General features: G+C 57.4%; 1 protein-coding gene across 3 annotated transcripts; it reads right to left on the minus strand.

The window, feature by feature from the left end:
* Positions 1–779: 779 nt before the first annotated feature.
* TPRA1 (transmembrane protein adipocyte associated 1) lies at positions 780–16317 on the minus strand. 3 transcript variants are annotated; one of them, XM_034996707.1, is made up of 12 exons: positions 16144–16317; positions 8033–8174; positions 7756–7888; positions 7140–7250; positions 5135–5221; positions 4963–5035; positions 4775–4854; positions 4115–4225; positions 3896–3956; positions 3601–3703; positions 3382–3462; positions 780–2113 (listed from the first exon to the last, which is right to left on the minus strand). In XM_034996707.1, the coding sequence occupies exons 2-12, from the start codon at positions 8155–8157 to the stop codon at positions 1870–1872; spliced, it is 1209 nt and encodes a 402-aa protein (XP_034852598.1). In that variant the 5' UTR covers positions 8158–8174; positions 16144–16317; the 3' UTR covers positions 780–1869. The 3 variants fall into 3 exon arrangements, with proteins under 3 accessions (XP_034852598.1, XP_034852596.1, XP_034852599.1); XM_034996705.1 differs by lacking the exon at positions 16144–16317 and adding an exon at positions 15623–15925; XM_034996708.1 differs by lacking the exons at positions 7140–7250; positions 16144–16317 and adding an exon at positions 15623–15925.
* Positions 16318–19292: the final 2975 nt, after the last annotated feature.

The following is a 19292-nucleotide window of genomic DNA, read 5'->3' on the forward strand; positions in this document are numbered from 1 at the left end:
AGGGGTAATGTGCATACACACGTGTGAACACACATAGGCACTCGGGCACTCGGGCGGGCAGCGAGGCCCCTGGCCTTGGCGGTGCTTCTGGGGCAGGGATGGGGAAAGCGAATGCCACCGCAGGGAGGAGATTCATGCTCCACTGTGCACCTCCCTGCACCACGTGAACTTTTCTTTGCCATGTGCATGTTACCTATTAAAAAACAACTTTAAGATGAGAACAAAAAGGCAGCAGGCTTCTAGCCTCTTTTCTTCTGTGGGTGCCTCCCCGTCGACAGGGCTGTTTGCTTAGGTATCGCACTGAGCAAACCCAGGCTGTCACTCTGGCCTCTCGGACGGCACAGGCGTCCCAGGCCGCTGGTACTGAGTGCGGCTCTGGAATGGCCTGTCCAGGCCTCCCTACCCGGCCCCCAACACTTGTCCTGCTTGGAATGCCCTGCAGGCCTCCTGCCCCCGCCCACCATCTTCCAGGAAAGCTCTGAGAAGGAACCTCCTGGCCCACTGACAGCCCTCTGGGCCCTGGATCCTAGGGAGAATGGCACATTGGCCCCACAGTCACAAGCCATGTTGGAGTTAGTGCCCTTGGTGTCCTGCCACGCAGAGGGCTGGCAATGCAGGCAGGTGCCAGGCCTGAGCCTCAGCACCGTGGCCCCACTGAGACTCCCTCCTCTCTGGCGGTGGGAATGACATAACTGTCAACGCCCTTTTTCTCCAGCTGCCCGAAGACTCAAGGCCAAGCTTAGGTACAACGGCAGTGACATGGACACACGGCACCGCTCTCCTCTTGTTTACAGCTTGCTTTATTCTGACTTAGCCCCATGTTTAGCTTATCACATCGATTCTGATCATGTCAGTCCCTGTCATCGTACCTTCTGAGTGCCTACTATGTGGCAAGCACTACTCTAGGGGTTAAAAACAATCGAGTTATCGCTACTGCTCCATAAGCATCTACCAGCCCTTCACTACTTCCTAATCCTTATAGCAGCCCCTGCCAAGACAGGCCTCCTTATCCCCATTTCATGGATGGCGAGCTGGAGCTAGGGGAGGGGAAGCGGCCAGTCCAGGAGGGCAGAGCAGAAGGCACAGAGAAAGGACGGGACCTGCAGGGCTCACTCCAAACCCCATGCTCCGCAACCGGGTGGGGAAACAGCTGCTCACAGAACCATAGTTCCCTTTCCACGTCCCTCTTGTCTGCTCGGACAAGCGCCTGGGACACGGAGCACTGGGATCCGATTGCCCCCCACTTCCCCAGCAGCCAGCCTAGGGCCTGGGCACTGGCCAGTGTTTCTCCGTTGAGCAAAAGGAGCCCAGAGCTTCCCAGAGCTCGGGACGCAGAGGGACCTGCCAGGACCTCTGATTGTCGCAGGTTCTCACCCCAGCCCTCGGGCTCCTAAGAGGAACCTCCACAGCCGCACCTTCTGCTCCTTTTGTTTTTTATTAAAAAATAGATCAAGAAAATATACACACTTCAGCCCACCCACCAGAGTGGGCTTTGAGGAGGCCAAAGCGCCATGGGGAAGAGGCAGAGGGATGAGAAGGGCCAGACCGGCCCTGGGTGCCCAGGCTTTGGAGAAAGGAGGTGCCCTCAGCCAGCCTAGCCAGGCCTGGCCCTGAGAGATCAGAGTCTGGGCCATGTTGCTGAGCAGGGAGAGGGCAGGTGGAAGTGGAAGGGGGAAGCAGCCCCCAGCTAGAGCAGAGGTGGCCAGAGGCAACCGGAGGCACAGAAGGCGAGACAGGGCCTGCGTGGGGCTGCTGCCCAGAAGGTCCCGTGACCTCATCCTCCTCCCCCAGCGACTTGGCACTCCCTGGTCTTCTCTCCAGCCTGGCCTGCACAGGCCCCAGCAGGCCTCCCGGCCACGGTGGTCACACTCAGGCACTGACAACCTTCCAGCGCTCACTGTCTGTGCTGTTGATGCTGCCCGTGTGGCAGGGCATGGACGCAACGTCGTCCAGGCAGGCTGCCCCGCCGGCCGAGTCAAACTGTGTGCTCGCAGCCCCTGCTGTCTCGGGGCCTCCCCGCCGGGCCACGGCGTAGGGCTGGGGCAGGTGCACGTCCGGTTCCTCGGCCTCGTCCGCTTGGCATTTGTAGGAGAAGAGGATCTTGGGCTCCGAGCTGGTGGGGAGGGGAGAGGCAGGGGAGCCCCACTGTTTGGTTAGGAAGGCTTCCTTCTCTGAACAAGGCTTGCGGCCTAACGGCCACCCCAGGAGGTCCCCAAAGCTTGGACTCTGGAGTCCAGTGGGACTTGTTTTAAAACTCAGCCCACGTGTGAGCTCGGACAAGGATAAATTTCTCACTTGCCTGTTTCTCACTGTAAAATGGGTATAACTCTGACCTCGAGAAGCTCTTAGCAGAGGGTAAACAGAGGTAAATTCTGGCCTGAGGTGCTCAGCAAACACCAGCTGCAACCTCCACCCTTGCAGCTTTTATGACCACCTACTTTGCACTTACTTAGTCCCTCAATCCTCAGGATAACTCTGACAGGGAAGCGCTGTACCCAATTTACAAAAAGGAGCCCAAGGCCAGAGACATAAATGCATGTACAAGATCCCACACAGATCAGGGCTGGGCTGAGAGCCAGTCTAGCCCCTCTCACCCCACCTCTGATGCCCTCTCCCGGCATTACCCCCCATCAGATCCCCCGCACCTCCTCGGACCCAGCACTTCTGCCACATCAGGGGCCCAGGATCCAACCCTCAATCCCCCAAGCCCTTAGCATCTCATCTCCCTGCCACGCCTCCAAACACACACGGGCACCAACGTGCACCTCACACTATGCTCCACTACACGCCCGCCTCCCGCAACCCTGCTTCTCTCCCCAGCCACTCCCAGCTAGAATCCGTGAGCGTGGTGATTTGTGTCTTCTTTGTTCCCTGTTGTGTGTGGCAGCTGCAGCAGTGCCCAACACCTAGTAGGTGCTCAATGAATGCTTGCTGAAAGAGTGAGCCAAGCATTCTAAAATGAAAAGCAAGCCAGTGTAGAACCATGTGCATAGACACTCTCTTGTGGGGAAAGTGTATATATATATGTGTGTGTTGCATATAAAATGTGTATATGTATGTAGGTGTACGCATGTGTGCATATGTATATATGTGTGTATGCATGTGTAAGTACAGACATACACACTTCATCTGCCTCATCCTTCCCAGTGTCCAAGCCTGAACTGGGAGGAGGGAGGCGCAGGACCCTGAGGCTGAGGATGCGCATGCGCAGGGAGCTGGAGGCGCAGTTCCATAGGCAGCCACGCGGGGGCGCCCGCGGCCCTCAATCCACCAGCCGCTGGGTGGCAAGCCAGGCACCAGCTACCACCCCTGTCCCACGCCCCCTACCTGCCCGCGCCGCCCCCGGCTCCCCGCGCCCCCCATCCCCGTGGGAAGACTCACCCAAAGAAGCCCCGGAGAAAGGCCACGTAGATGAGGGGCGCAAAGAAGCTGAAGTAGAGAAATGTGGTGGCATCTACACAGCTGGGGGGCAGGAGGAGCGGGTCAGGGAGGGGCCCCCTCTGGATGGGACCTGGGCTTAGCCTCCCCCTGTGCGCCGCTCCCACTCAGGCCTCGCCCCACACCCGAGCCAGCGGACACCCCGTGCCCCGCCCCACCTACCAGAGCCCCTCGATGATGTCGGCGCAGAGTAGCGCGCTTCCCAGCCCCTGAAGCAGGTTGAGCAGCGCCAGGATGCCCGCATACACGTAGAAACTCCTTCGCGCTGGGGGGTTGGGGACTGTGAGGCCCTGCCCTTGCCTCCGCCCTTCATCCCCAGCGTGTCACCTGAGCCCTTTGGGCCCCCAGGAGGACCCCTCCCTCTCACCAAGGGCTCTCCAGCAGGAGAGTCACAGTTGCCCAAACAGACCCTGCCCTGCACCCAGCCCTGTGCCAGAGCCACCCACCAGCTGCTTACAAGGCAGGGAGATGCGCTCCTTCAGCGGGGTCTTGGGGAGCACAACCACCAGAGAGTAGACCTGCAGAGACAGAGCAGGACTGAGAAGGATGCTGGGCACACCAGGCCCAGAGCTAAGCCCAGGACCAAGACACCCAGGCCCGCCTCAGGCTCTAGGTTCATGTGGCCACCCCCAGGGTGCCAAGACCCAGAAAGGGGTGGGGGCACCCTAAGCCTCACCAGGAAGAAGAAGCAGGAGCTGACCAGCCAGAACTGGCGGCCCCCATGCCCATAGATGTTGAAGTCCTCAGCCGACAGGTGGGCGTCAGGGTACAGGATCTCCAGTGTCCCCTGCAGGGGCAGGCAGGGGAGGGCCTCAGTATCCTGCCACATGGAAAGCCCCCTCCTAGGGAGCTCCCTGATACAAAGTACCCAGAACCCTCCACCACACCAAGCCCAGCTCCCCAGCCTGGCCTTCAGAGTTCCCTGTTCGGACTGCTCCCTGGCCTTGCCCTGCTCCCTACCCACCTAGCTCCAACACCCGGAGCAGGCTCCTAAGGAAGGAGCCTCTAGATGTGCAGCTCTGTGTGTGGTCTGCAAACCTGTATGTGCCCTACCTGGGCTGCTTGTTACAACAGCAGGTTCTAAGCATCCTCCACGTTCCCACCCCAGCCTGAAATTGGAAGTGGATTGGAATGGTGGGGAGGGCGGGAAGAACCTGCCTTGTAAACAAGCACCCCAGGTGATTCCTTAGGCACATTTAAAGTTTGAGAACACTGCACCTAATAAACATTTAAACCTGGACCCAGAACCAGGGAGCAGGGGATGCTTGGCCTTCAGTGACCCCTGGCCTCCTCCAGGGGGACCCCAGAGCTGTACCTGCCCCACTTCCCCTCTTACCTGGGTGACAGAGTAGGCCAGGGACAGCACCGTGGTGATGGCCAGCACCCGCTTGATGCTTGACTTGCTCTCCAGGTGACCTGGAAGAAACGTGCTGGTCAGTCAGCGGGAGCCAGCCGGGTGACCGTGGTGGGGTTGGTGCCCGCTAGGGAGGGACAGGGAGAGCGCTGGCCGAGCAGCACACGCACCAAAGGCAAGGCCCAGGATGACCACACTCAGCTCGATGGCCAACAGGAAGAAGCGGGTAATCTCCCACAGGATCTGGACACAGAGCGGGCAGAGTGTCAGCCTGGGGGCCCAGTCACCCCTCTCCCCAGCGCCCAGCATCCCCCCCGCCCTTGTTGGCAGGCCCAGCCACACCTTATCGGCAACAGTCGCAGCATCCGAGGTGCTGACCGTCATGGACACCACGGCCCGGGCGATGCCCACCAGCGCCACCACGAACACCTGGTGGGGCGAGAGTGGGGATGCCATGATGGGGTCAGGGAACAAGACCTCTGCGAGTTGCAGGGCCTCTGCAGGAGCCTTGGATTCTTTGAGAACAGAAGGATTCCAAACCAGAAGAGTCAGGAGTGGGATGCAGGGAGGTGGGGAGATCCTCCACTGCCGGTAACCTCCGCCTGGCCTTTCCCTCTCGGGCCTCAGTTTCCTGGCTACACCGGCAGCCTTGGAATGGCTAATAGGGGTAACGTGGTGGTGCCCCACTGCCAGGATCGAATGCCAGCCCTGCTGCTTCCTGCCTCTGTGACCTCGGCCGAGGAGCTACACCTCCATGCCTCAGTTTCCTCATCTATGAAAGGGGGTAAAACTAGCACCTACTGTATTTGATGGTTGGGAGGAGCAAATGGATAAATCAATGTAGCAGAAGTGAGCCTGGCACCCAGTAAGGGCTAGGTACACATTTGCCTTTAGCTTCATCTTATTAGAGCTTTTAATCCCAAGCCATGGGGGGAAGGAGGCTGCAGGGAAGAGACCCTGACCCGGGGAAGGCTGCTGCCCCAGCACGTCTTGCAGAAGTGCCTGTGCTCAGCATCGACGGATTTTGTCATCCGGTATCCACTCTTCCTCTGGCAACAGCCTCCTTCCTCTCACATGGCTTGGGGTGGGGGGGTGGGGGGCCTGCCCCCCCGCCCCGGCTTCAGGGATGGGCCTGTAACCCAGGGCTAGCCATTCGGCACATGCCATTCCCTGATTTGGGGATGGGGGTGGGACCCAAGGGAGTCTAGTGACAGGCACAGCCAGGACACCAAGCGCAGCCACTGGGAAAGGAAGCTGGGGGGAGGCAGGGTTGCAAGCCTGGAGATGCTGGGGCTGCCTGGCTCCATGAACATGAGACTGCGAGAGACAGGACCATTGGAGAAACCCCAGCTGAGAAGGATACTGAGACTGTGCCCCCACGGCTTTGTGGAGCCCCTGAATCCAGCCATGCCTGAAGCCCTGGGACTTGTCAGTTTCTCCATTAATACATTCCCTCCAGCTTCTGTGAGTTCACTTTGGTTTTCTGACATATGCAAACAGAAGAGTCCAGATCCATGCACAGTCTGTCCTTTGTGCCACAAAAATCATATGGAACCCTTGGGGAGACTGACACCACTCAACAGGGCAGGCTATAGAAGCAACAAACTGCCATGTGCCTACTGCATACCAGGCTGCCACCAGGCTAGAGCTATGCACGCTGTCTTCTCCGGTGCTCACAGGACTGCCGCAAGCTAAAGCAGGCCCAGCACACATGGTGTGGGAAGGGGGCCACCGAGGCACAGAGAGGCCAAGCCACCAGCCCAAGGTCATCCAGCACAGCCGGTGCTCACCACTGTCTCCTGAGCTCTCTAGAAAGAAGTCCCCGGGAATAAGAGGGCAGGGGCAGTGCTGAGTCTCCTGGCCCTGCCTCATGCTCCCAGGCCTTGGCCCTGGGTCCCTTCTCCCCTCATGCTCCCCCAGAAAGGGCATCTGCCTGCCTGCTTACCTGTTCAATAAATATAGTAACGAGTCAGAGAAGCAGTGGGAGAGAGAAGAAAGCAGGCCTCAAGGCCCACCCCTGCCCACCACCAACTCTCGGGGGTGGGGGCTCTGATCAGCCGGCAGCCCCTGGGGCCTCCACCAGCAGCCTCCAGGGGTTCCCCACAGCCTCTCCTGCCCCTGCCTGCCCACTGGCAACTCCTCTGACTGTGAAGTTCTGAGCCAGGCCACAAAGAGGGGGCCCAAGGAGCCACTCAGCTCTCAGGGAGTGGTAACTAAGAGGCAGAAGAGGGGAGGACTCCAGTCAGTCAGGCCGGAGCCCTGAAGAACGGGAGCTGGACAGTCTGCACCCGGAACCCACATCTGGAGCCCATACCCGGGGCCGCCTTCCCAACCGCAGCCCTACTACCTCTCCCAGGCAGCCCACACCAGTTCCACTGAATGATGAGAACTCGGGGTCTCCCGACAGGCAGGAAGTCTGCTCCAAAGAGGTCTCACAGAACCCAACGGGGATGGACGGCTGGATGGACAGACAGACAGATGGAGGTGGCAGTGGGCATTTCTTCCACCAGCCAGCATCTCTTCCCCTGCCCTCTACGAACGGCTCCCCAGTTTTCCTCCAGGGACCACCACCCTCCTCAGTCTACAGAGCCTGGCTGAGTTGACCCTACCCTCCTAGCCTCAGAGTGCCCCCTCCCAGCTATTCACAGTGACTGGCTCAGGGACCAACAGGGGATCCAAGGTGGGCCGGTCAGAGGGAGTCCCAGGTCTACACTAGCACTACTCCTCTTTGGCTGGTATTGGCAGGGAGGCAGGATGTTAGCTCACAGCTGCTCTTGGCTATTTTTGACACCAGGCAAGGGAGAGCATATCTGAGACAAGGCCAGAGGAGAGCAGACAGGCAGAGAGACAGAGTCCTAATGATGTCCATCTACCCCTGGATCCAGCCACGTCTGAAGCTGGTTTTCATTACAGAAGCAGTTAATAATTCCCTTTTTCACTTAAGCCAGTTGGAGTGAACTCACCAGGATATAGAAGGTGATAAAAATGGGGCTGGAGGTGATGCGGATCTTGGCCCGAGCGAATGGAAGCTTCCAGAGCAGGAAGATGAAGAAGAGCACATTGGGGATGAGCAGCAAGAGGTCCCAGTACCGGACCCTAGCAGATGGGTACAGAAACCAGCCGACTGGTAAGGTTCTGTCTGCGACCCCTCGGCACTGCCCCCCATCACACACGTACGCACGCACGCACGCACGCACGCACGCACGGGGGAGACCCACTCAGGGCCACGGCCTGCCTCACCTGGAGGTTCCGATATCCTCATAGAGCAGCAGCAGACAGCGATGCGGCACGCTGATGTTGGGTGCCGCGGGTGGGGGCAGGGCTGTGCTCCCGTTGGCCCAAATCACCCCTTCCAGGATGCCCATCCCGCCAGCAGCCGGCCCTGGAGGAGTGAAAGCCCCCATGTGAGCAGCGCAGGGCCTTGGTCTCTGGTCTCAGGGACCCAAGAGCAGCTCCCTACAGTGGGCCTGCGGACCACTCTCCCACCCACCAGGCGGAGGGTGAGGTGTGGCCCCCCCACATGCCACAACACAACGCCGGGACAGGGGCCCAGTCCCCCGCCTCAGCCTCTGTCTCATGACCCACACACAGGAAATGCCACTCCCAGTGATTGAGCCTTACACTGTGCCAGGTACAGCAAAGTAAGCTACTCGGCATGACCCCAGCTCATCGCCCCGATCCTGGGGGTCCTGGGGATAGACAGGGAGCAGAAGGGCAAGGAGCCAGGGTCCCCTGCCCCTGGAATGGGCCTAACAACAGCGTCCACCCTGGGAGGCTGTGGTGGGCACTGATGTCTAGCGCCTCCTACAGCCCATGCACGCACAGTCCGGAGTCCTTGGCGCAAGGCCCACTGGAGGCCCAGTGACTGACACTGACGGTGTGCAATCACACAGCCACCGAGCCCCAGAGTGGGGCATCACGCACAACTCAGGCAGACCACACCGCTTGTCATCCTCTGCTGCCACCTTGGAAAGGGAGACACAAATCGGAGGGACATGCACTGTGCCAGGAAGACGCACGGAGGTCTCTAAGTAGAGAAGGGGAGGGAAGGAGAGGCACGGCAGAGGGGGCCACTGTGGGGAGGGGGGCCACTGCAGAGGGAGCTGTGTCTGCAAAGGCAGGGGTGGGGGGCTGCGAGGGGAAACGAGAATCAGCAGGGGAGCCAAGTGCCTCCAAATGAGAGGTTAGGAGTCCAGCCTAGAAGACAGGAGAGCTGGTGGCCTGGGGCCCTGGGAGCCACCCTGGACAAGGCGGGCTCCCAGGTCTCTGGGCTCTCAGGGACAGGAGCAGAGGAGTGGGGCCCACACTGACAGCAGCAGGGACTTCCTCAGGGAGCTCAGGGGGTGCAGGGCAGGTGAGCGAGGCGTGGCCTGGGCACCAGGACATAACAGATGCCAGCATTAAAATGATGACTGGGACAGATGAGGCCTTATGACCTAGAGTCTTCACTTCTGGGTACATTTGTAACAGCCCCAGGCTAGCAACGGTCCAGAGGCCCACCATCAGCAGTACGCACACGTACGTGGTGGCGCTCACATACACAGTGAAACAGAAAGAGAAAGAACAGGGCTACTGCTATGGGCAGCAACAGGAAAGGGCCTCACAGATATGGGGCTGAACGGGGCCAGTTACAAATGCACGTGTGCGGCCTGACCCCACACAAAGATCCAGGTGAGGGTCACCTTTGTGGAGGATGGAGGGCATAGTGGGGGGTGGGGAACACCAGCTTCTGATGCTTGATTGGGGGGGTACACAGGTGTGCTCACCATGGCAAAATTTATTGAGTCACCCACCTATGATCTGTGCACTCTTCTGTATGGGTTACACATCAGTAAGTTTTAAAAAATTAGAAAGATGTGTTCTGTTTACACTCCACGAGCGCAGGTCTCCCATTCAGCAAGGAGCAGCCCGGGCCGCTGAGCACCCTGTTGCAAGGATCTGCAAATGCCACAGGCAGCCATGCTTGTGCTGTCACTAACACGAGCCCTGAGCAGCAACAGGTGCAGGGCAAGGGCTGCAGGGGCATCCTTGCTACCATTCCAAGCCACGAAACGTGAGCGCTGCCTCTGATTGAAAGGGAGAGGAGACTGAAGCAGATGGGCTGAGACCTGGGGCTCAGGCTCCTCCATCCTTCTCCTCAACAGGCCACTCGCTGGCTCTGGGATCACATCCCCATCTGCAGCTTGAGGCCAAACCAACAGGGAAAACATATGCCCAACACATAGTAGGTCTGAAGGAAGGATGCATTCTTCATGCATATTCTTCCACCAGTGGCAGCAACACTTACTGTGAGCGAGGGATGAGTCTGGGGGCTGGGACACACCTGCCCTCCCAGGGCCGTCATTCCAGGAGGGGAGCCAGGCAGCCAGCATGAAAACCATGCTAACAGAGGAGTGGAACTGAACAACGGGTAACACAATAGAGACTACCAGGGTCCTCAACATCCACCCTTCCGTTTAGTACTGGAGCCCATGGATTTTAGTGCACACATGGCTTCCCAGGATAATGGCTATTTTCCGAGCTTCCCTGGCCACTGGCTAAGGCCACATGACCAAGTTTTATCCAATCGGAAATGAGCAGTGAATTTAATGGGTTGGTCAGTTTCAGGCTGAGCAATCTCCTTTCCTACTGCCTGGTACAGGGATGTGCTGGCAGGAACAACAGTAGCCATCTTAGACCACAAAACTGAAACCATGTGTTGAGGATAAGAGAGAAATGAGAAGTGTCTGGGTCCCAGCCCTTGCCAGTGGGCCTCCAGGCATATCCTGGACAGCGTGCACACAGACTACCATGCAATATGCAGGAATAATCTTCTATCTTGTTATCCTGACCTTTGTTTCAACAGCTAAGCCAGAATCCCAATGAATATAAAGAGGTACTGCTTTGGACTGGATTGTCAGACAAGCTGACATTTGCACTAGGTCTAAATAATTGAGAAGGAACCAGGCTTGGAAAAATCTGGACAAAGAGCACACCGGGGAGAGAACAGTGAATGCAAATGCCACGAGGTATAAACAGGCTTGGCCTGTTCAAAGGGCAAGAAGCAGGCCAGTGTGGCTGGCGGGGAGATCAGAAAGGTTGGCAGGGCCAGGTCACACGGGACCATATGACCACATGCAATGTGATTGCATTCTGAACGCTATGAGAAGGGTGTCACAAAGGCAGGTGACGGGGTCCCATGTCCACGTGGAGAGGACCGCTCAGGCTGCTGGGGAACACGAACTGGAGCAGGGCAAGAGTGGAGGCAGGTAGACTGAGGAGCCACTGTACCAGTGGTTGTAGTGGGGGTGGAGTGGAGGGATCTGGGATACCTTGGGGAGGGTCAGCCAACCTGAGCTGCCCAGAGACACCCCCAGAGAATGCGGGAAGAACAAGGATGTGGTAGCTTCTGGCCTGGCCACTGGATATTTTGTAACAGCTAGGCCAATGCTACAAATGTGTCCCCACCAAACACTGCCCCCTTCTCCCTAGCTATCAAGGTACAACTTTATTCCAGCACCCCTCCGTGATGCCCTGCCGCACAGGCAGGGGCCCCTCCCCTGGGCCAGAAGCTGAATCGCAATTATGGTACTAGGGGCCTTGGGGTAGGGGCAGTGTGGAACAGTACCGGACACCTCAGCAGTGCACAGGGGTGCTCCAGTTTGACACGGGGACGATGGGGGTGGGGTGCTATGATTTTTCGTGGACAGAGTCCAAGGCTGCCACATGTCCTGCAACATGTGGGACAGTCCACCAAATGAATGATCGTCTTCGTCTTTGCCAAGAGTGCCCTGAAGGGAGGCTCTGGTCAATGTCAGGAAGGGTGTTCTCCTTGCTGGGGGCAAGTTTAAGCAAGGGCACATGATGAAATATGGGTGAAGTCTCCCAAGAAACGTCTTCCTTGCTGACCATCAAGACACCTTCCAGGAGGGCGCCTAGGTGGCTCAGTTGGTTGAGCTACTGCCTGCGGCTCAGGTCATGATCCTGGAGTCCCTGGATCGAGTCCCGCATCGGGCTCCCTGCTCGGCGAGGAGCCTGCTTCTCCCTCTAACCCTCCCCCCTCTCATATACTTTCTCGCTCTCTCAAATAAATAAATCTTTAAAAAAGACACCCTCCAGGAGGAAAGCCCCTTCTTTGCACCTGCATGTGGCCGTTGAGGGTCTGCTGTGTGAATGTGGCCATGCTGAGCACCGGGCGTTACAGCTGGCAGGGGTATGTGCCACCCCCCTCAAGACTTCTGCTTGAGAAGGATAAAAGGATAACTGGTAAGTGACTAGAGCTGAAGGAGAGAGATTCCACCGCCCCCTCTGCCCCAATCACCATTCCTTGTGGAGCGAACTTCTGGTCCCAGCAGCCCAATACCAGCTCTGGCCTAGGACGCGGTATCAAGCGACCCCAGAAGGGGCGGGCCCCGGAGAGCAGGCCAAGCACCCAGCTGCTGCTGAGAAGTTGAGAGGTCCCTTGTGGCAAAAAGAAGCCAGTGAGGATGACCAGGGCCCAGCAGCAGGAAGAATCAGATTGAGAGTCTGAAGGGGGAAGCATCCCTTGGTTTTGCCTGTCTGGCACCCCATTTCTCTGAGGGGGGAATCTCAGCTCCCCCAGTCTCTGTCCATGAAGTTGAGGTACAGCCGACTCAAGCCCTTCAAAATTCCACAGAGTGTGCACGTGATCTAAGCCTGGCCAATCAGGATACTCCACTGTTCTGACCAATGAGCATCAGCCTGGAGACTTTTGCTGTAATTGTTAAAACAGATACGTTTTCTGCTAAAAGTGTCATGGTACTATACAGAGCTGGACCACTTTGACCCCACACATGGCTACCCACCTGAGAATAAAGCCAACACAGAGGAATGTAGAGCTGAGAGATGGAACTCCATCTCAGGAGACAGAGCCCCATGTGAGCTCCTGGATCTAGCCACACCTGAAGTTAGTGCAACCCCTGGACTTTCTTTTTAGGTATAAAATCCAACAAATTCCCTCCTCTACTTAGGTCCGGTTGAGTCTGATTTCTCTAATTCACTAATGAAAACCTTCTCGCTGACATGGGTTATGGAGCCAGGCAGCTCTGGGTTGCACTTCTGGCTCTGCCACGTACTTGCTATGTGACCTTGAGTGAGTCATTTCTCCTCTTGGAGTGTCACAGGGATAATAACACCTACCCAACAAAGTTGCCCAGAGGATCAAACAGGAACAGAGAAGTAAATGCCTACAAAAGGTCACACCAAGGTAACTGCTGCTTTTTTTCCCAGAGGAGGGCCTGGGGGGTGTAGAGGGAAGAAGGGTTTGGTTCCGAGTGCAAGGGCCCCTTTTGAAGAAGAGTACCGACTGCCCTCCCCCCACCAGTGCCTCTGCGGACTCGGTGACAGCGGCAGACATACTCGCTGAGCCCTCCCAGCCGGACGAGGAAAGTACTTCTGTTACCCCCGCGGACAAAGCTCGGGGCCCGCCAGCCACCTGCCAGGCTGTCTGTCTCTAGTGTCCAGGCCCCCAAGTGGCGACTTGCCAAGTGCCCCTCTCTGGGAGTCAGTTGCTCCACCTATAGATGGAAGGCTCTGGGCTCCATCTAGAGCTATGCTTTGCACACCTGAGTGTTGTGAACGTGCAGATTCTGATTCAGCAGGCCTAGGCCAGGGCTGATGGGCCACATTGCTAATAGGATCCCAGCTGGTGCCTGTTCTCTGCTGGTCAGAGAAGCACTGTTGGCCATACCAGAATTGCCACTATGTGTCAGACCTTGTAAAATAACTGAAGCAATGATAAAAAATAAAACAGTGCACACTACCTGCAGACATAGGACTAAGTGCTTTACATGTAGTACACTCTTAACTATCACACCAGCCTCTGCATGAGAAGAACTACTCTTGTGCCCATTGTACAGAGGGGGAAAGGAAAGGCACAAGAGGGTTAAGTCACTGGCCCCATATTCTCCTCCCCCCACCTCAGGCAAGCTCCTGGGCATGGGGGCAGAAGCCTGGGCAGTGACAGAGAACTAAGAGGTCTGCAGGCTCAGGAAATGGGGGACAGATGATGGGACAGGGGACAGTGGGAAGGCTGGCTGAGGGCAGGGAGAAGGGGTAGAGCCCAGACTCGAGGGATGGGGAAGGGAAATTCTCAGAGGAGTTTCCAGGATGCTGAGTGGCCTAAGGCAACCCCAGACCTCTCCAGACCAGGGAAACTAGGACAGACTGTTTCTTCCACCTGGGAGGGACTTTCCTGACCTTGTTAACATTCCAGAGGCCATCTTCCCACCCACCAGTTGGGCCTCCAACTCCCTCCCACCCTCCCTCTGTAGCCAGCCTATGGGGCAGGATGCCAGGCTGGCGCCAGTCATGCAGTGCCAGACCTGCAATGAGCCCCTGGAGAGGATCTTCCCTTCTGTGGGCCTCAGCTTTCCCATCTCTCATCTGTGCAATGGGATTGACCAGGCCTGGATGAAAAACCCCAGGGGAGACAGAAAGCCCTGAGCAAAAGAGAGAGGCTATATACTTCATAGTTGCTGTAACACCCCTCAGTGCTTCTGACCCCTAGCAGATTGTTGAGCTTCTAAACCCTGGAACCAAAACAGATTAAGAAGGCTCCATAGGCCTGAGGCCAGCCCTTCATCCTTAACCCTTGAGGCTGGGGGGAGGTGGACGCTGTCCCAGACAGGCCACTCCTGGTACACTGCCAGCAGCCCAGGCAGGAGCCCCCAGGACGAAGGGAAGCCCCCCCCAGTCTGGCCCCTGCCTGCTGCTCTGCCTCAGGCCTTCCGTCCCCCAGCCTCTGGCTTCCACCTTGTTCTCCAAGCTGCTAAGCGTCCTCCTACCTCAGGGCCTTTGTGCTGGCCCTTCTGCCAGTCTCATCATTCAGGGGGCCTCCTCAGAGCCCTCCTTAACCATCTCTCTCGGCTAGCCCGCCCTGTGTTTTCTTTACAGCACTTGGCCTCCATCTGAAGTGAGTGGCCCTAGCTGGGTGTTTGTGTTTACTGGCTGCCCACCCCAGGCTGCTCATGACCCAATCCCCTAGAATAGTGCCTGGCACAGAATAAGTTCTCAATAAATGTTATAATGTGGACAGATGAATCTCTAGAGAGTGCAGCCAAGCCCTTCGGGGGAGCAGGAGAAGGATCGCCCCGGAGGACCCCCAGCCCCATCCCTACCACAGAGGCAGAAGGCAAAGTCACTCTCCACCCTCCTTCCCCTGCGGAGCCTCCCAGAAGGCCCCTCCTGCAACAGCAGCCCCAGCCGCATAAACAACACCTCCTGCCCCTCTCCGGCTGCTGAAGGCCACGGCAAAGTTGGAGGCAGGTCCTGCCCCACTGTAGACGGGGACAAGGCCCAGATGCAGGGCCACAGCCTAGATCTCTTCCTGCACAGCCTCAAGCCACAGGGTCCACCAGCCCTGCTAACTGGCCAGTCCGAGCCCCGTGCAGCTATATGGGTGTGCTCACTCCCCCTCCCCGAGCGCTCTGCCACCCCCATCCCCTCCGGGCCTCCCAATTACCCGTCGCCTCTCCCTTTGAGTCCTCACCCAGGGGCCCCTTGGCCCTCTGAAACTTCCCCAAGGGGGTCCTCTGAGGCTGCGCCCTGAGCGGGAAGGGTTCACTCCCGGAGGAAGGGGCAGCGACAGGTGGGCCCCGGTCCAGCTGTGGGGATGCCGGCTCTCCCGCAGCTGTCTCGGGGAGTCACTAGATGCACCCGGGCTCTGGGAGCTCCCTGCCGGGGAGGGCCTGTAGGTGCAGCGGAGGCCAGGGGGCGTCCCTGGAGCGGTGGTCCCAGCCGCGGCAGAGAGAGAGCCCCGTGGTCGGGCTTCAGGACGCGCGGCGACGGGGCTCCCCTTCCAGGTGTGGCGGGATAAGGTCCCCTTCTTACCTGAGGGCCCCGGGCCGTGCTCAGGCCCCGCCGCCCGGGCCGCTCATCCGCCACCGCAGAGTGCGCCGCCGACCCGGCACAGGCCCCGGGACTCCGGTCTCCAGCCTCCAGCGCCCGGGGCGGGCGGCGGGGCCAGGGAGCGTCGCGCAAGAGCCGCCGGCAGCCGGCTCCGCAGGAATCGGGGGACGGCGGGAAAGGGAAAACGCGGTCAGCGCGCCGGGCCCACCGGCCCCCAGGACGGCATGCAGCCTTTCCCGGCAGCGGCGACCAGAAGGCAGGCGCGTCCTTTTCGTTCGGTCAAAACTGCGAAAACAGCCACAGCCCCTACTTATAGCACTCAGGCCCGCCCCCAGGCCCCAGTAGCCTATAGAAATGGAGCTACACCAAAAAGAGGGCGCAAGCCGCGGAAGAAGCCAATCAGATCCCTAAGAGGCGGGGCGACCCGCTGACCTCTTAAAGAGACAGGAAGCGGGCACTGCGGGGGAGGGAAGCAGCTTCGGGGTAGGGAGGCTGCTGCGTACCTTAGCCTGAAGGCGGCCAGGATCGCGGACCGGAGAGCTGAGGACACTGCCGCCTCTTGGCCCCCGCGCCTGCCAGCTGTCAGCAGCTGTCAACGGACCCTCTCGCTCCAGCCTGCGCTCCTCCTACCGGGCCCGACCGCGGCCCGACGGTCCAGGGAGGAGCCTCCGCGGACCGCCCCCTCGCGTGCCCGCCGCCTCGGGCGCCCCGCTGCGGCAGTCGGGCCGGGTGACCTTTGGTCACCTGGCTGAGGAAGGAAGGGTAGGGACAACCCCTCCCCCGGAACAACGCGTTTCCACTGCACGCCACGCTGCCTCCGCGTCCACCATCAAAGCGCACTGGCATCCGGGTTTCAGGCACTAATTTTCACAACAACCTTGCAGGGTGGTTATTATTAGTCGCCTTTTCAGAGGAGGAACCTGCGGCTTAGAGACGTTAAATAACTTGCCCAAAGCCACACAACTAGGAAGTGGCAAAGACTAGACGCGGGGGGTTTGAACCAACCCTCCTCTCATCTCTAACTTCGACGGTTCTTCAGGCAACTTCCTCTGGGAAGCCTTCCGTGATTGCCCCATCCTTGCGTTTCTGACATCTACGGCTGTGTTCACTGCGGGCTCTCCTTACGCTGGCCCTGCAGGGCCCTACCGCGTCTGAGTCCTCCTCTCCCACCCATCCCCTCTTCATTCAGCGTGCTCCAGCCACAGTGCTTTCTGTTTCTCTGACTTGAATATACCAAAGCTTGTTCCTGCCTCCCACTCTCTTGCATCTGTCCCGTCTGGCTGGCTCCTTGTCACATGACCTCCTTCTTGACATCCTAGCTAAAGTAACTGTGCAGTCTCTGTCACATAATGCCCCTTTATTTCCTTCCAAGCACCATCTTTCTTACATGATTATATTCATTTACTTGCTTCCTAGTTCATCAGCCATCCTCCACTAGAATTGTTAGTGTCATGAGGACAAAACCATGTTTGTCACATACCCTGCAACATCCTGAGGCTGACTTGGTGCCTGGTGCAAATTGTAGACACCCACTTATCACAGTAATCCCAAGACACACACCCTGTGATACCACAGCTGCTTCACAGTCGGGCTGGAATGAGATTGGCCCCGATCTTCTAAAACAGGAGAAGGAAGTCACCAGCTCATGACCATTTGGGATTTGGTTTGTCTGGGACTTTCCCAGCCTGGACCGTGGTCAGCTCAGCGTGCACAGTTTCTGTATCAGCCGGGAGGAGCTGTGCTCCACACTGATGTCTGCCTTCCTGAATGGGCTATGGGGTGTCAAGGTCACTTCTAGAGTTGCCAGGAAGCACTACTCACATTTAATTGGCAAAAACAAGTCCTAGGCCACTCCTAACCTCCAGGGTGCAGGAAACAGTCCCTCCTACCATGTTCCAGGAAGAAGAAATGGAGTATCTGTGACCAGGCCAAAAGACTACCCTCCATCTTAATTGTGTGTGTCTGTGTGTGTGTTTTGAGACAGTACAGACTTTCCAGGGCGGGGAATTTGCTATTACTATTGCAATGGACAATTCTGCATTCTATACTCTGAGTTTGGGGCCTCATGTGTAGGTTTCTGCAGGACTTCATTTGTGGAATAACTGAGGGTATCTATTTCATCCCCTCCCCTTCAAGGCAGAATCACGGTCTTATTCGCTGCAGTATCCCCTACTCACAGGACAGATGTGGTGTCAGCAAAGTTCAAGAAATGGTAGTTTGACAAACAAAGCAAAACAAACAGCACTCCTAAGTGCTGTTCCTTGCTCTACACCAGGCTTGGGGGTGGTCATGCTCTCTGGGCCATGGCTGTTACAGAGCTGGGCTCCTTGAAAGCAAAAAAAGAAAAAAGGGAAATCTGCAAATAACAGAAACAACACGACAGTGCTCAGCTGTCAGAAGAAAAGTCGGTGCAATTGGATAACCATCGAAGCCAAAGGAGCAGCCAGCAAGGCTGACTAGACCTCTGGGATGGGCTGGCAGAATGCCACGTGGGTTCCTTGGTCTGTACGAGGAGAGTCTTCCCAGAGGTGAAGGTCAAGTGAAAGCCCCTGAAACTTGTCCCCACCCACCTACCTCAGCCAAGATAGTAGGTAAAAAAACAACATCACCTAGCAGGGGAAATGCAGAGATTAGTGCTACCCATGAAGATCTAAAGCATATGGAGTTTGGGGTGGACCTCATCATATCCCTGATGAATTCATCAATCTGACCTTAAAACAATACAGAGAATGGTAGTGGACTGCTGCAGACTCAACCAAGGAGTAGCCCCAGTTGCAGCTTCCGGGCTGGCGTCCTTGCCGGCATGGGTCGGCATGGCCTCGTACCCATCCGCTGGCCTGAGATCTGACCATTTGTATGAGGAACTGTTGACATTCACAGGGAAAGACAGCCACTCACATTTATGGTCTCGCCCCTGGCCAGTGGTCCCTCTCCCACCTTTGTCATCTTATGGTCCATTGGTTTACTATATCAATGACATCCTACTAATCTGGCTGGCTGAATGAGAAGTAACAAGTAAATGAAGACCTCGGTGAGACATAGGTGCTCCAGAAGGTGGAGGATAACCCCTGTGAAGGTGTGGGTGCTCGCCACCTCAGTGGAGTCTAGCGGTCTGGGCACACCAGGACATCGCTTCCAAAGGACAAATGATTGCATCTTGCACACCCCATTGCAGGGAAGGAAGCACAATACCAGAACCTACTCTTTGGGTTCTGGGGCAGTATATTCAACACCTGAGGATTCTGCTCGGACCCATACATCTCTGGGCAACATAAAAGCTTCCAGCTTTGAGTGAGGCTCACAGCAGAAAGGGGCTGTCCCCTAGGCCACAGGAACCGTGGACCCTGTCATATTAGAGCCATATGCGGTGGGTAAAGATGCTGTGTAAAATTTATGGCAAGCCCTTGTGGGAAATCCTGCTGGATTCCAGGATAATCTGCTATGCAGCAATAGATGACTAATACAATCCCACCCACCATCTCTTCTCTGGCTTCTCCTCAGCAACTCCCAGTATCCCATCTCCTGTCCAGAGTCCTCTGTTGGTGCCTTCTATGTGCTCAGGTTTCCCAGGTCTGAGGCTTGGGCTTCTCTTCTCACTGCACTCACTCGCTGGACGGTGCAACCACTCTCAAGATAATCTACAGCCACAGCC

This window comes from Mirounga leonina, unplaced genomic scaffold (genome assembly GCF_011800145.1).
Source record: "Mirounga leonina isolate KUSES-001 unplaced genomic scaffold, KU_Mleo_1.0 Mir_94, whole genome shotgun sequence".
NCBI classification, from domain to species: Eukaryota; Metazoa; Chordata; class Mammalia; order Carnivora; family Phocidae; genus Mirounga; species Mirounga leonina.